This window comes from Prinia subflava, chromosome 17, assembly GCF_021018805.1.
Source record: "Prinia subflava isolate CZ2003 ecotype Zambia chromosome 17, Cam_Psub_1.2, whole genome shotgun sequence".
NCBI lineage: Eukaryota > Metazoa > Chordata > Aves > Passeriformes > Cisticolidae > Prinia > Prinia subflava.
Genome location: NC_086263.1, coordinates 4437261 through 4452062, shown reverse-complemented (window position 1 = coordinate 4452062; position 14802 = coordinate 4437261). Strand labels below are relative to the sequence as shown.

General features: G+C 38.5%; 1 protein-coding gene across 34 annotated transcripts in view; it reads right to left on the bottom strand.

Moving 5' to 3' along the window:
* RBFOX1 (RNA binding fox-1 homolog 1) overlaps window positions 1–14802 on the bottom strand; it is an 818485-nt gene that overhangs the window by 74777 nt on the left and 728906 nt on the right. For all 34 annotated transcript variants that reach the window (XM_063414918.1, XM_063414939.1, XM_063414937.1 and 31 more), the window contains 3 exons: window positions 13001–13093; window positions 11191–11251; window positions 5237–5290 (listed from right to left, as the gene is read on the bottom strand). In XM_063414918.1, the coding sequence (XP_063270988.1) occupies window positions 5237–5290; window positions 11191–11251; window positions 13001–13093 (208 nt within the window). The remainder of the gene's footprint in view (window positions 1–5236; window positions 5291–11190; window positions 11252–13000; window positions 13094–14802) is intronic.

Here is a 14802-nt window from a genome sequence, read left to right as displayed (position 1 = left end):
ATATATATATTTTTTTTTTTTTTAGTAAATAGCTAGTGCAGATGCTGAATTCCATTTTTCTACTGGCTTTATTCATCTTTCATAAACCAGGATTTCCTCTGTAACGGCTTGTAAAAGCTCCACAGAGTTTTAGAAATGCATTAGCTGTCATCAGTGGTGTTAATCTACCTAGGAACTCCTCATTTGTACTTTTAACATCATGATTTTTGAAACAACATTTACAGCCCTGAATTATACTTGAAAAGAGGCATCTGTACAACACACGTGGAATATTAAACAATAATTATTTGACTATAGTTAGAAAACTATTTAAGCTGCTTATCTAACACTACTGCAAATATATTTATTTAGGAAAATCTGCTTAGTCAATAGCAAAGTTTGAATCCAAGTGTGTGCAATCAAATGGTAAAATGAGTTAATTTATGGAGTGGCAGACAGCTTTTAGAAAAAATCTGCTTTAGAGATACAACAGAGTGAACTTTTACCCCAGGATTAGAATGCTGTGCAAGCATATAATTCAGCTTCCCCAACTCCAAACACCTTCACTGAGAAGTGTTTCCAGGGTATTTGCTGAGCTTATGCAAGACTCATTTAAATTCAAAGAGAAACACTAGAAAGATGAAATGAATCCCAGGTGCTCTTACACTCCAGAAATAGATGCTTTAAGACATGAACAAAGAGAATCAGCATTAGCAAGTGTACAGGAATCCTCTCTTCCCCTGGATTCATCTCACTTAAGGGCATGTTTTTATATATATTGCTATGGTAGTTCTTCACTTCTAATTATATATTACATTCTATTCCAAACTTTTGAACAAATTTTTGAGAGGAAGTTTGTTACAGAATCTGATTGTTGCTGGCTGGTGGATACTGCTGGCTTCCAAATGCCAAAAAGCCCCGAGCATCTAAAACTTCCCTGTCCTCTGAGGGCTGATAAAATAGTTTAAAATGCACAAACTCTTCCCCTCTCTTCTATTTTGAGTGATGGGGAAAATTGTATCAGTGTTTGTGGAACAACTGCCCAAGAAGCTGGGTGCTTACAATAGTCTTCACTGGGTTAAGGTTATTCATGAAGTGAATACAACTGCTCAGCAATGTGGGATGGCTTGGAACCATCTCCTGAAACCCTGAGAACTTAATAAAACTCAGGAAAAATAACAGTGCCTTGAGTCAAAGAAGGATGGGATATCCTGCTCTCCACTGAGCTGTGCTCAGTGATTTGCTCTAATGGTTCTTCTCCACTAATTTCAGTCCTTTCTTTCTCCACTGTCAACTCAAACTTTGAAATTTCTGAAATACTGTTTGTTGGAAATGACCGGACAAGAATATTTTCTCATGTCAGTTACTGTGGATTCCACTGTTCTCTGAAAGAGTATTCACTAGATTTCCAGGTGATTTCTGTGACATCTTTTCCCCCACCTTGCATTTGGGAACTGCCAAAAATGAGCCTCTCCAACCGGTATAACAAAACTGTTTTCTGCCAGGAGCAAAAAAAAAAGTCTTTTAAAGTGGCTTTACTGTGTCTCAAGCTACCTGCTGTACAGGACTGATCTGCTGCAGTAACACAGGTGCAACAATATCCTGTATTTCAATAAGAAGAGTGCAAGAGATTGCTCAAAAATTCATCGTTCCAAAACCCAAAAGAGAAAACCAAAAAGATCTTCAATAACTGAAAGGAACAACACGAAACTTGGCTGCCAGACTGCCTGAGGCAGAAAGAAAGGCTTGGTATTACAGATAAAATATACACTATATAAAAATAAGCAGGTGAAAATGATATTATAACAAACTGCAGAAACAAAGAAAGTACCAGAGCATAGCTAGTAAAGAAACTCAGCTGCAAATCTGTATTTTCCCAGCCATAAATGAGTGTATGGGGAAAAGAGCAGACTCTAGCTTAAATACAGGAAAACTATGGGATGTATTTAAAACTGAATGGAAATACAAATAGATGAAAAAATTATCCCAGTTTCCATGAAGACTTCATGAGACAAATTATAGAGTCCTTCTTAGCAATTTCCTTATTAGGACCTGCCTAAGAATTTAATAAATATTTTACGGGAAAATATAAGAAATGGATAACACAACTTCATTAAGCATTCCTTTCTCATAAGAGAAAACCCTCCTTAAATAAACTTAAATAGTATGTTTTTATTTACTAGAGGGAGACTGTGTGAACATAAGTCATCTTTTGAAAAATTTCCTATCCACAATCATATATGGGAAAGTGCAATTCTTTGAAAAGCTGGAATGGTACATGAAAAAAAATCCTTTATTTTTCTCTAAAATATCGTTTTAGGACTTCCCAGCAGAAGGGTGGGAAGGGCAGGGATTGGTGGCCATCAGGGAGCCTTGCTGGGGTCTGGAAGTGCAGCAGGAGTCTCCAGAGGGCCCTTCCCAAACGTGTCCCTGGAAATCCACAGCAACCCTACCCGGACTAAAGAACCGCGATTCCAGAGCGCTGGAATTTACTGCAGCACGGGCATTTCACAGGCACAAAAACAGCCTTAGAAGGGCTACCCAGGAAGAAAAATCCATAGTGCTTTCTAAATATACAGTATTTTGCAGTCCCCAGGTAATACTCTCCTGCCACAGTGTCTGCTGAGGAGTCTCCATTTTTAGCCGCCACGCGTTTTTCTCAATAAAGGTTTTTCTTCACAGAAGCGTACACTCCAAAACCACCCCTAGCTATAACAATCATGTCACTGGTCCTACTGTTTACCATTACCTTCAAGGTTTTAGGGTTGATTTACATTGCGTTCCTCCCTATTTGACTTTAATTGTCTGCTTCAAGTTGTCAGGACATAACTATATCTTAGATTTGCATTGCATTAGGGGATCTTCTCCTTTCTCTATTGATCTTGTCTCACGGAGTAATTTAGCTCAGTTCTAATTTTCCTGTGCACGCGGGGTGCTCTCCATCCAAGGAAGTGAGTTATGTGTATTCAAGTGGTGCATCTTATGAATCTTGTTAAGCTTTACCGCCTCCCAGCCCGCGCTGATGGAATATTTAATCACAGAAATGAGTTGGCAGATTTGATGTACAATACGGGGAAGCCTCGCGGCTGCGGCGCCGCCGGCAATCGAGAGACGGGGGAATTTGCCATTCATCAGTGCCATCCTGACAGCTTTGTACAACCTTCTGTTTTTCACTTATTTATGAAGATTAAAGGTACTTTAAATCAACGGTTTCTCTGTAAATGTATCATCTTTATTTCAGGAGTGGCCAAATTTTTCATCATTTATTAGGAGCTCAAGGAACTTCTCGCACTGACTGTGAAAAAGTTGGTGCAGTTTTCTCATGACAGTGCTGGAGACAGTAAGTAAACTGAACAAGCAGAACTCTGTCTTAAAAAAAAAATCACATCTCCATTTTTATAATCTTCAAAAATTCAATTGATTCTTCTCTAAGGCAGGTGGTGGAGAGAACCCAAAAGTAAAGGCAAGTCACACTGCTCTATTCTGACACATGAGAATTGCAGTGTGGTTTTACTGTTTCATTTCCTAACGACTTTAGGAGATCTGGACAATTTTAACTAAACTGTTTAAAAGAAAGCTTATACGTTTAATTGTGAGAGATATCGTATTTTAGCCAATATAAATAAAATGCATTTGACATGCATTGAAAGACCCAACAAAATCCAAACATAAACTTCCTGGAAGTATAAACAAACAAAAAAAAAAATCTGAAATAAATGAAGTATCTTGATGGAACTTTCTGCAAAGGTGTGGTGGAGTTCGTGTCATAATTCATAAAATTAAAACTCTTCTAATGGTAATTAAAGATTCTCATTAAGAAGGGCAAACACCTCCCTAGTGTTGGCAATAAAAATGCACTTGGGACTTTAGGAGGTTATACCAAAAAATCAATAACCTGCCATTTTATAATTAAAAGACAAAATAAATGTTAGGGAAAAGTCCAGTAAATTAGGAAAATTACCTTCAGGAGAGATTGAAAATATTGATTTTAATTTACAAACTATGTGAACTCTTCATGCCCTACTTCATGAGACAATTATAAGTCAGATTGTTAATTCTGCGTACGTATTAGAAAATTGATTACTGTACTATGGGAATATTATTATATTTGTCATTAACACAAAGTCATTTATATAAAATGACTAATAACTCTGACTTTCTAATTTATGCAGGTTCAGGGTTGGTTCACTAACTACTCAAACGAGATCAATGTTAAATTCCTGTTTTCAACACAGACATACATCATCAAGGAAATAAATTCTGCCTGCATAAAATACTGCAATTCAACGAATGCCAAGTTGGTATTTTTATTATACTGTGCCACTTTTCCCCTAATTAGAGGATTTTTATCTATCTCATTGTGGTTTTTTAGCCACAAACATGTGTTTGTAATAGTGCCCTTTTCAACAATTTTCATCTCTTGAAGTCCCTCAAAGTAACAAAAGTTTTTCAGCTTTGTCAGCTGAGGACTCAAAGATCTCCATGAGTAGAGATTCCCCAGATTCTGCAGACAACCTCTTCCCATGCTTAACTACCATCCATGGAAAATGCTTTCCTGATGGCTGTTTGTGGGCAGCATTCAAATTCCTCTGGAACCAGCTGGGTTTTGGACTACAAATAAGTTTATTTTCAATTCTGTTCCTAAAGCATATTTAGAAACTACTGCTATTCACAACAGCAGGCAAAAACTGAATCTCTAACTCCAAGATGCAACCAGAATCAGAATCTGGTCTCAGGTGAAAATAGAGATTGAAAATACAAAAAAAATCCAACTGAAAAATTAATTACAAAATGTAAAGAAAAATCCTCAGGAAAAAAGTTATGATTGCATTTACTCTATACCTATGTATGTCTACATACATGTATGTACTATATATATATATATACACACACATATTTATAGATAAGATTTTTTCCTGTTCCTTACTGTTTTTCCTTCCTAAAAAATCCCTGGAAGAAAGAGAATTCACTAAAATATGAAATAGAATAAAATCTCATGTAAGGTTAGGATATTGCAGTACATTCCCTGTTATACTATCTATTTTCCAATAAAAAGACATTCATATATCTTCTATAAAGTTTATTACGCCCAGGTAAGGTAAAATCTTGAATTGCAAATGTAAAAATGACTTGTAAATAACATGAATCACACAAAGAAAGCAAACCTCACACCAAACACAGATTCTGTACTTTTGCATGTTTTAAAGAATACTTAAATGAAATATGGCCAGTGGGACAATCACAGAGCAATCCTTACCTGCATAGAACTCTGGACTATAAACTGCACCAACAACTGGATTTAATTTCCAGCCTGCAGCAAAAAAAAAACATAACAATTAGTGATAATAACAGCAACCATTATTATTATTACTATAATTACTATTGTACAGAAAATGCAGGCAAAATTTTTGCAAAAAAGGTCATTGTAATTCAAGTTTCTCAGGCATCTTTGGTTACAGATCTTTAATAGGAGAGTCTGAGGTATGGAAATAAGCCATGAAACAAGAAATGCTCCAGACACGTGGCACAGGATTAAATGGCCAGGGGAACTGCCTTGGCTGAAATGCACATGGATTTACTCCCTTCAGCTCTGGAATGAAGTCAGCACTAGCTCAGACACCCCCATAGCCTCTAGCACAGGGCAGATGAGTTCTTAGGCATGGCTTTGGCTCTCTGGTCATGAGCCAGAGGAGCCAGGGCAGTTCATTCTCTGGACACAAACATTTCTGATAAGCCTTTGCTAGTGGAGGTTACGGGGCAACAAAATAATCAGAGCATTTGGATTCTACCGTGGCAAAATGAAAGCACAGCCACAGCGTGGAAATGTCTGTTGTGACAGGGAGGAGAGGTTCTGTGGGGTCCAGTCTCAGGGGGTACAGATCAGCCACTGCCTTGCTCCTAAATAATCCCTAAATGCTCCTACTAAACCCTGCCACAGAACCACGGCACAGAACTCCCAGACCTCTGTACCCGTGTTCTGGCCAAACTCCAAATGATGGCTTGCACTTTACACCTGAGGCAGCATTCCCAGGCAAGCCTGGAGTACCCAGGGGTGTGCAAAGCACAGGGGATATTAAAGATAACTCTTATTAAAGATAACCAGGCTGGAGGGACTGGAGGGGAAGGGGCAAGAGAAGAGCAAGAGCTGCCAAGGACTCGTTGGTGTTCTCAGCCGTGGTGCAGTGCCACACACTGCGGTTTGCTCAGCCACAGGCAGCTCCCAGCTAACTGCAAACTCCACAGAACATCCCCCCACCCACACTCTCTTTTCCCTTAAGTGAACAATTATTTTAAACTACTGCAACTGAAAAATTAGGGGGTTTTCCTAAAGCACCCTCAAGTCAGAGGAGTGGGAAGCACTCTTTGTAAATGGGAATAAAGAAAAAAACCCTGTGCAAAAGCATGTTGTAAACTCCAGAGCTATGGTACTTAGAATTTAGAACTGCTTCTGGAATCAAAATACAATCCCAGACACTGCCAACAAGGCTTTTCAAAATCACAAAAGCCACAATTAGAAGAATTTAAAAGCACACTAGGTTTATTTCTGCCTTGGCCATATCACGTAATACAAAAGCACAGTGGGAAATCATAAAACATCAAGGCATTGTAAGACTGAAAAAGCACAATGCAAAGTCTCAATAACAAACAAACTATTCCCACCCTTTCAAGGTACCTCTGTCACGCACAGTACCTATTTCCCAGTAATTAACTGCTCAGTAAGAGAGGGGAGGGGTGGTTTTGAAAGGCAACTCATGAATAAGTTCAGGGTAAGCATCTTTGCATGACACCTTCTCTGTAGAAGTGACTGCAGTTGCTCTGGGTATCCAAGACAGTTAGGGAAGAAAGCTGGAAAGTGCCTGGCCAAGAAGGGCTAAAAGGTGTTTCCTCCTAAAAATGCCACAGGACCTTAACCCAATCCTTTAATTTTTCCATTCCACAGGATTATATTCAGTAACATCAGACTATAACATCTCTTTTAGCCATTTTTTTTGTGATTAAAAATCATTCAAATTTTGAGAATTTGGGTAAATATCTAACTTTATATATGTTAGGGAATATCCAATATTTCAAATTCAACACTTCCCCAGAGGACCACTGATCAACACCACCCAAAATGAAAGATTGGACAGAATTTTAGATCTGTCAGCTTTTGCTGTCAAAGCAGCTGACAGACATCTCTCAGCTTCTAAGTTACACTAACAGTGCCACAATTTGTCTGAGAGAAAGAAAAAAATAATCTTGGAAGACACAGATTGTTCTTCACAGCTGAAAGGCAGTCTCATATTTCAGCTCCTTACCCCTCTCCCACTGATGGCTGTCTCATCTAACTTTTTGAAGCCTGTGGAGGAAATGCTTCATCGTGAAAATAACAGTAATTAAACTTAACTTTATCTTGTCAGCCAACAATGTGCTGGCCCATAGCTGTGTGGGTTAATCAAGTGTGATGGGAGTTGATGTATCCGTGCCAGCAGCTGCCAAGTAACCCTTCTGCAGCAGCTGGAGGAGGCAAATTCTGGGCTGTGGGTGTAATTTTGTGCATTTTTCTTACTGTCACAATATTAATCTCCTTCTTGAGTTCAAACTGTAAAAGCCCGAAACTTAAAAACCAGCCAAGGGAAGAAAAAACCCTGTGCCTGACCCAGCTCCCCAGTCATCTAGAGCAGCACGTGTCCAGTGTGCTGAAGGGATGGAAATGGTCCTGGGGTAACAAGCTCAGGTAGAAAATGGGGCATTCCAACACAAAGAGGATTATTTTTGCTTCAGAGACCAGAGAGGCCCCCATGGCCAGAGAAAGGCTTGGGCAGGAAAGGAGCCTGTGACTCCATTTCCTTCCCTCCTGTTTGTTACCCAGGTAGGGAGCACAGGGAGCAGGAGAGGATTTAACTGTGCTAACAGGCACTAGATGTGAATTCAAATCTAAATTTAGAGCAACAGAGGGCTCAAATCCAAAGCACCACTAGTATAAACTTTAAAATACATTTATCCTTTTACAGATCTCTGTTTCATGTTCCTCCTTTATTGCTGCAGTTCTCTGAATGTACTTGCTCATAATTCTCCATACCCTACAACTCCTGAATGAGCATCCTGAATTGCAATGTGGGCATCAGAAGAAAGTACAACTGTGAACAGGATAGGTTAGAACATCTAAAAATGTCTCAAATATTTTTGCCAACATGTAGTGCTCCTGACACTGAATTTCTTTACAAAAATAAGAAAGCACCTGTATCTCCAAAGCATGAGGTGAGCCATCAAAATCATCCTGACTGATAACAAACCCAGCAAAAAAAACTCTCCCAGCAACTGCTCATTTGGGGAGTCAAAAGTCACTGGAAAACATACTTATTTCAAAGATCATTTAGGACACAAAAGCACACCACTCATTTGAACAGAGCTGTATACATTTTTTTTTAAAAAACAAGTTTTTGTGCCTTGAAATCTACTGACTTCTTCAATCCTATTAACAACATGAGCCCTGTTATCAAACAAGCAGCTGTATTCAGGAATGAAACACAAAACAGAGTGAATCTTGTCCGTAAATTAAAATAAATATCAGTTCCTGACGTTTTGATAGAATACATGTGCCCCAACTACCTTTTGAATACCTGCCAACAACATGCCAGTCACAGCACACACTTTGAAAGATAAAGAGAGGCATAAAAAAATAAGTGGTTCTGAAGCAAAGGAAAAGGCATGTGCAAACAAAATGTTTCTGGCTATCTACATCAGAAGTGTCTAGGAAATTTTAACATGCTGGTGGAAAAACCTGGCCTTATTGTTTATTTAAAAAATGAGACCTTTACTTTAGACAACAATAATCTTCAATAAATAATCAGCTCTAGCAGTGGTTAATTCCTGACAAAATGATAAAGAACTAGACTGGTACCATGCCAGGATGACTGATAGTCTAAGCACTGATGAAACTAAATGAAGCCCCTTACACGTCTGCACTTCATTCCTTGTTGCTTGTGATGATTATGCAAGAGGGATGTGATTGTCCTTGGGTGTTTACTTTAGGGGACTTCAAACAATTAAAAAAAAAAGCTAAAAAATATGAAAATAATCAAAAGCTATGACTTGCAATCAAGGGTTTGCTTGGTGGATACCTGACAAAAGGTGTGCATAAGAATATTCTGCATGCAGCACCTTGAATGTCAGGGTTCACAATAAATAAATGTTAGTTATTTATGCACTGAACAGGGTATCTGATATTTTTGGAGAGACCTAGATCGGATGGAACAGGATGGAAAATGACAAAACACTCAAGTGGGAAACATTTAACAGCAGATTTTGCTCATCCTGGTCTTGGATATTAATAAATGAGAATGGATGACCTAAGCAATCGTGCAGTGCAGGGCACAGATATGAACCTCCCTAAAACCACATGGCTAAAAATCTCCCATCTCTCATCACCACCATTCCCCTCCTTCAGCACTGGCTGTGCTGATATGCAACATGTTATTTGCTCATGAACAGTTTCATAGCCTTAGGATAATATGAATACAAAATATGTATCATCATTTATAGAAAAAGTACTTTTAGCATTACAACATAGCAGGCAGAGTTCATAGTCTCATATGCACATGGTTAATTTAGCTCTGTATTGCAACAAAACCTATTTATGTGATCCAGTCAAGCCTCATGTCTCTCTCTAGATTCACTGGGATGCTTTAATACCAGTAAAAATCAAGATTTTCCCATCTGCAAAATTTGCCAAGCTTCACACATACATAAAAACCGAGGAAGAAAACAGTTTCTAAGAAAGCATGAGGAATTTCAGCCCTTTCTTCTCCAGATCATTTTAACTAGCTCAATCATCACATCACATGAAAACCATCCCTGTGTTTTATTTTTACTGTGTTATGAGAAAATGACAAGCCTTTCATTAAAAAATAAAGCTACTGTGTGCCCTGGATTTTAGTAAACCCTCACCAATGAGACCTCAAACACAGAAAATACAATCCATTATATTTCAAAGTGGAAAAGAGTCCAATCTGCCTCAGGAAACCTTTATGTGCACATTTCATCTGCTTTCTACTGGACGGGAAAAACAATGAAATTGAAAAGCAAATATCAACAACTGTCTAGCAAAACTGAAAGCATAATTGAAATTAACTTCAGTTCATGTGCTATTCTTTGACATGGCTGAGTTAGGAACTTGTTTGAATTTGAATTTTCTGAACCGGTAAAGGTGCACTCAAGCACGTGATCAAACACTCCCAAACGAAATATTTAAAAAATGCATTGTTCCCAAACCCCTCAAATAGCTATGGATCCTTTTCCTATCATTATTGTACAACTTTACACCAACTTAGGTCAGTATTGGAATGAATTATATTTTTAGATAGCTTGGAATTCTGGTTTCTCCACGGGAAAAGAAAAAAGCTGGAAGCAGCATTCGATACCAGTCTGCCCTTCTTCTAACAAACGGAAGGAGGATATGTGTCACCATGAGATTCTCCTGGTTTTCTGAGCGTTCATATTAAAGTAGAAGTTTTAACCTTCTCACGCTCTGTCATGCAAACAGGAGATTGTGAAGTGTAAATATTACCATGGTTTTCACATTCCTCTCCAAGGAGAGGAGAGGTTGTGTGACAGTCCCTTTGACCAGTGTGGGTGAGAGGTGGGAACACCACCCTCCAATCCATGGCCACCTTTCTAAAGGTATAGAATAGGAAGTAATAAACAAAGGGCAGAGATTCCTCTCTGCTGGTTGCTGCTCTCCCAAATTCCTGGCTCTGTGTGTCTTTTCGAGCGAGGCTAACAGCGACAGACATGGACAATGATCTTTGACCAGAAGTGTGTCCTGGTACTAAAAGGTTCTACAGGAAGGACATTCTTGCTGCTCTCCCTCCCCCAAACCATCCTGAATCCATCCCCCAAACCAAGCTGAACCCTCCCCTCAGTTCATCTCTACACTAGCACTGCTCAGGCCAGTGGAGAGCATCCCTCTCCCTCTCCCTTCCTGCCCGCCGTCCTATGCAAAATCCACTGCGGGCAAACCCCGGGATTCCACCAGGAGAATGGGATTCGTGCTCTGCCCACCTGGCTGGGAATCAGCCAAGCTCTGCAGAAGAGGAATTCACGCCCAGCCCCGCTGTGTCTTGGGGCTCTGAGCCCCGGGCACGCAGGAGGTGCAGAGAGGGACCCCCAGGAGCAGGGCTGGGTCTGGCATGCGGGGACAGCCCCGGAGCAGCGGGCTCACGCACTTACCGTTCGTGTAAGGGTTGACGGTCTTTTTATTTGTCATTACACGTGCTGTGGCATTATTTACCTAAGCACATAGAACAGGGGATTAGAAAGGGTTACGGGGAGGGCCCGTGCCACTATTAAACGCATGCATTATTACTGCTATTAGTCATGTGAAAATAAAATGCAATTTAATTTATAGAAGGCAACAGGTGCATAACAAAATCATACTATTTATAATTACATTTACTTTCATAACCATTTTAACTTACAAATCATTTCAATAAAGCAACGTCATATCATTTAAACTTTAATAAAAAGACATTAAAAGCAAATTAAAAGGTATTGCATAATTTAAGACTTAAGAGCATGCTTGTATTCCATGATAACACTGATACAATAAATACTCAAAACAGAAAAAAAAAAAGATTATATGAAGGAACATGCAGTGGAGTAGAAAGGAAAGAGACAAGGTACAAGGAAACAAAGAAAATGTCAAAAAAGGGACAAACGAATTTTAGCAAGTGTGCAACATAACCCTTTAGAAGAGAAGTACCATTGGAAAAGCAACATCTAGCATTCAACACTTGGAACAAGAGCCTTTTTCATTGCAAGAATTAACAAAATCATTCAAGCTTTAAAATCACAGCTAACAAAAGGATAAAAAGAGGGTGCATTATTTAACACAATATGGAGTTAACAATCTGAGTAAGATGTGCACGAAGTCATATCCTCAATCCAATCAGTGCCTCCCAGGCTTGCTTAAAACGTACACTCAATTACAGGCGTACCAATATATAGAAAAAAATGTAGCATCAAGAAAACTTAATACAACAAGTCAAAAAAATCCACGTGGTATATCAGCGCTAAATACGTGAAACGGCAGATGGACTTCTCCACTTACCATTCAGCACCATCGCCAGCATGGGTATGTATACAGTTACCATGGTTACTGAGAGTTTGGTGAGGGCCCTAAGCGCTACCGTCGAGGGGGAAAATGAAAAGGCAAAATATGCAACATCTTACTCAAAAGACGACAGCATTTTCAATTGGTAACTCTTTTTTTTTTTTAATTTTTTTTAATTTTTTTTTTTTTTTTTCAATTCTAACAGATACGACTGAGGCAGTGTTGAAGGGGATCCAGTGGCATGGCAAACACGGGTGGAGGTTTTTTGGAGATGGGGATGGCTCAGGCCACCCGGCCAAAAGAGCGTCGTGGCTTCCTTAAAATTAAATGTGCAAATTGCTCGGTCTCTACTCTGGCTTTGCTTCTTGAGCATCTTTTGGATGCTTCTTTGCCAATCTGAATTTTTTGAAAGCCACTGTGGATCCCACATCAACCCTGCAGCAAAAAAAAAGAAAAATAAAAAAAAAAGGAAAAGAAAAAAAAAAAAAAGGAAAAGAAAAAGAAAACAAAAAAAAAGAAAGAAAAAAACAACCTTTTGTTTGTTTTTGTTTCGTCTGTCACACTTTTTTTTTTGTTGTTCTCAATTTTTCTAATTTTTTTTTTTGTTGGCTGGTTTTTGGAATCTACTGCACCCATTGATTTACAAAACATCCAAAATAATAACTTCAAAATATTAAAGCTTTTTTTTTCAAATCCGTCATCCACCTTTCAGCAATAACAATAATAATAATAATTACAAAAGAAATAATAATAAAAAACCCAAGTAAGGCCAGATTCTCTCTCTTTATATATAAATATATATATATAAACAATGGGAAGGGGAAAGGGGAGCACACAGAAGACACCAATGATGCATCTGAAACAACAAATGAGAGTGAAGCAGACATTTATAAAAAAGATGAAAAGGAAAATATTTTGAACATGCACCTCGATTTTACGGCCCTCTACCACGGTGCCGTGTAATTTCTCCCTCGCCCTGTCCGCATCAGCACTATTTTCGAAAGTTACGAAACCAAATCCCTGCATGCAGGAGGGAGAAGGGGGGAAAACAACATGCACATTATTATTTCAGTCAATGACCACTTGTTTGCTTATGTTCTCTCTCTTTAATTTAATATTTTCTTGTCCTCGCTTCATTTCTGTAACATGCAAATTAGAAAAATTATAATTGTATTGAGATGTGCAATAAATAAGCAACAAATGTGAACAAATTTTTTTTTCCTGTCATCAGTTAGATAATACCCTCTGAGAAAGTCAAAGAATGATACCAAAAATACCTTTCTACATGTCACTACAGAGGAAAATAAATCTAACAATAAGAAAATGAAATTAAAATAAATTACAGTGTCTTCACATAGAAAAAAATGAACTAATGAGAAAAGAAAATGAACCACATTTTAATGACATGCAGATATCTCAACAAAATAAAAAACATGTGCACAAAATTCAACACTGAATGTCAATATACTCTAAACATTGCCTACTTAGTCATGCTGTTGTGATCATAAGAAACACTGTTCCCATGCAACACTAGGGTAACTTAAACTTTTGTCAAACTATACAGCCTTTACTTATTTTTTTATAAAAGGAAAAAAGAAAAAAAAAAAGAAAACCACCAACAAAACAAAAGTACTTTCAGAACAAAGTATAAACTTTCTTGTATTAACAGATCAAAGAAAATCACATGATGTGAATAGAAAAAGAAACTCTGATAAAAGAAGAAAAATGCAAACGTTTTGAATAAGTTTAACTGCTTCATTTACTTGTTCTGCATATTATTTTCCACATATAGAACATGCAACTGGTAAAACTCCAGAATCCCACATTAGTGGGACAAATCTGAAATTCTGCTGATGACAAACTCCCTCCTTTATAACACTAGGCTAAACCAAACATTTCAAATCCTACTAAAATGCCTTTTATGGCCTAAAGTTAAATTAAACACTGTTTAAAACAGCAAATATTTTGGAAAAAATCTGACGGTGAGGAACATTTTAGAAACATACACCAACCCTTTGAAGAAATTCTTGCATTAGCACTACAATGCCTTTGCATGCCTCCCAAAGTTATCCGAACAAACGCTCCTCTGCTCCCCGAGCTTTCACACCCAGAACCATTTGCAAGCTGCACTGTGGTGCTTTGCAGTGCTAGTTTAAGTGCTATTAAACTGGGTTTTTATTTTATTTCTATTTCTATTTCAGTCTGAACTCTGTTCTGCTCCTGAGCAATCAGCCACTCACCACAGCTCCTCATCTCCCTGTGCTGGGTTTTGTCAGTGTTCACCCATTTCCTCTCTGCAGTGCTGCCTATTACACAGAGTGACTGGTTTAAAAAAAACAGAGGGGAGGGAATAATAATAAAATAAAGGGAAGACATTTCTACATTCATTTACACAAAGGGGAGACCAAATATCGAACTAAGGCAAAACTGACACCACGCAGTGAGGAAAAGAATGGGTATGGACGACAGAACTAATTAATCAACCATCAACCAAAAAAAGTGAAGCAACTCTCAGGATAATCCCGTGGGTTATTTGGGTTATTTCACCTACTCTAAGAACTCAGTTATTTGCTCCCATTTATGGTGCAAAAAGTGACATTTAGGTACAGCAGTGGTCTCTGTTCCGTGCTCTCCACAGCAGCCTAAGCACAGCTCCTCTGTTTTTCCCCCAGTGAATCCCGAGCTCCGGAGCGCTGCCGGCAGCTGCAGCTCTGGCTGAGCCATCCTCA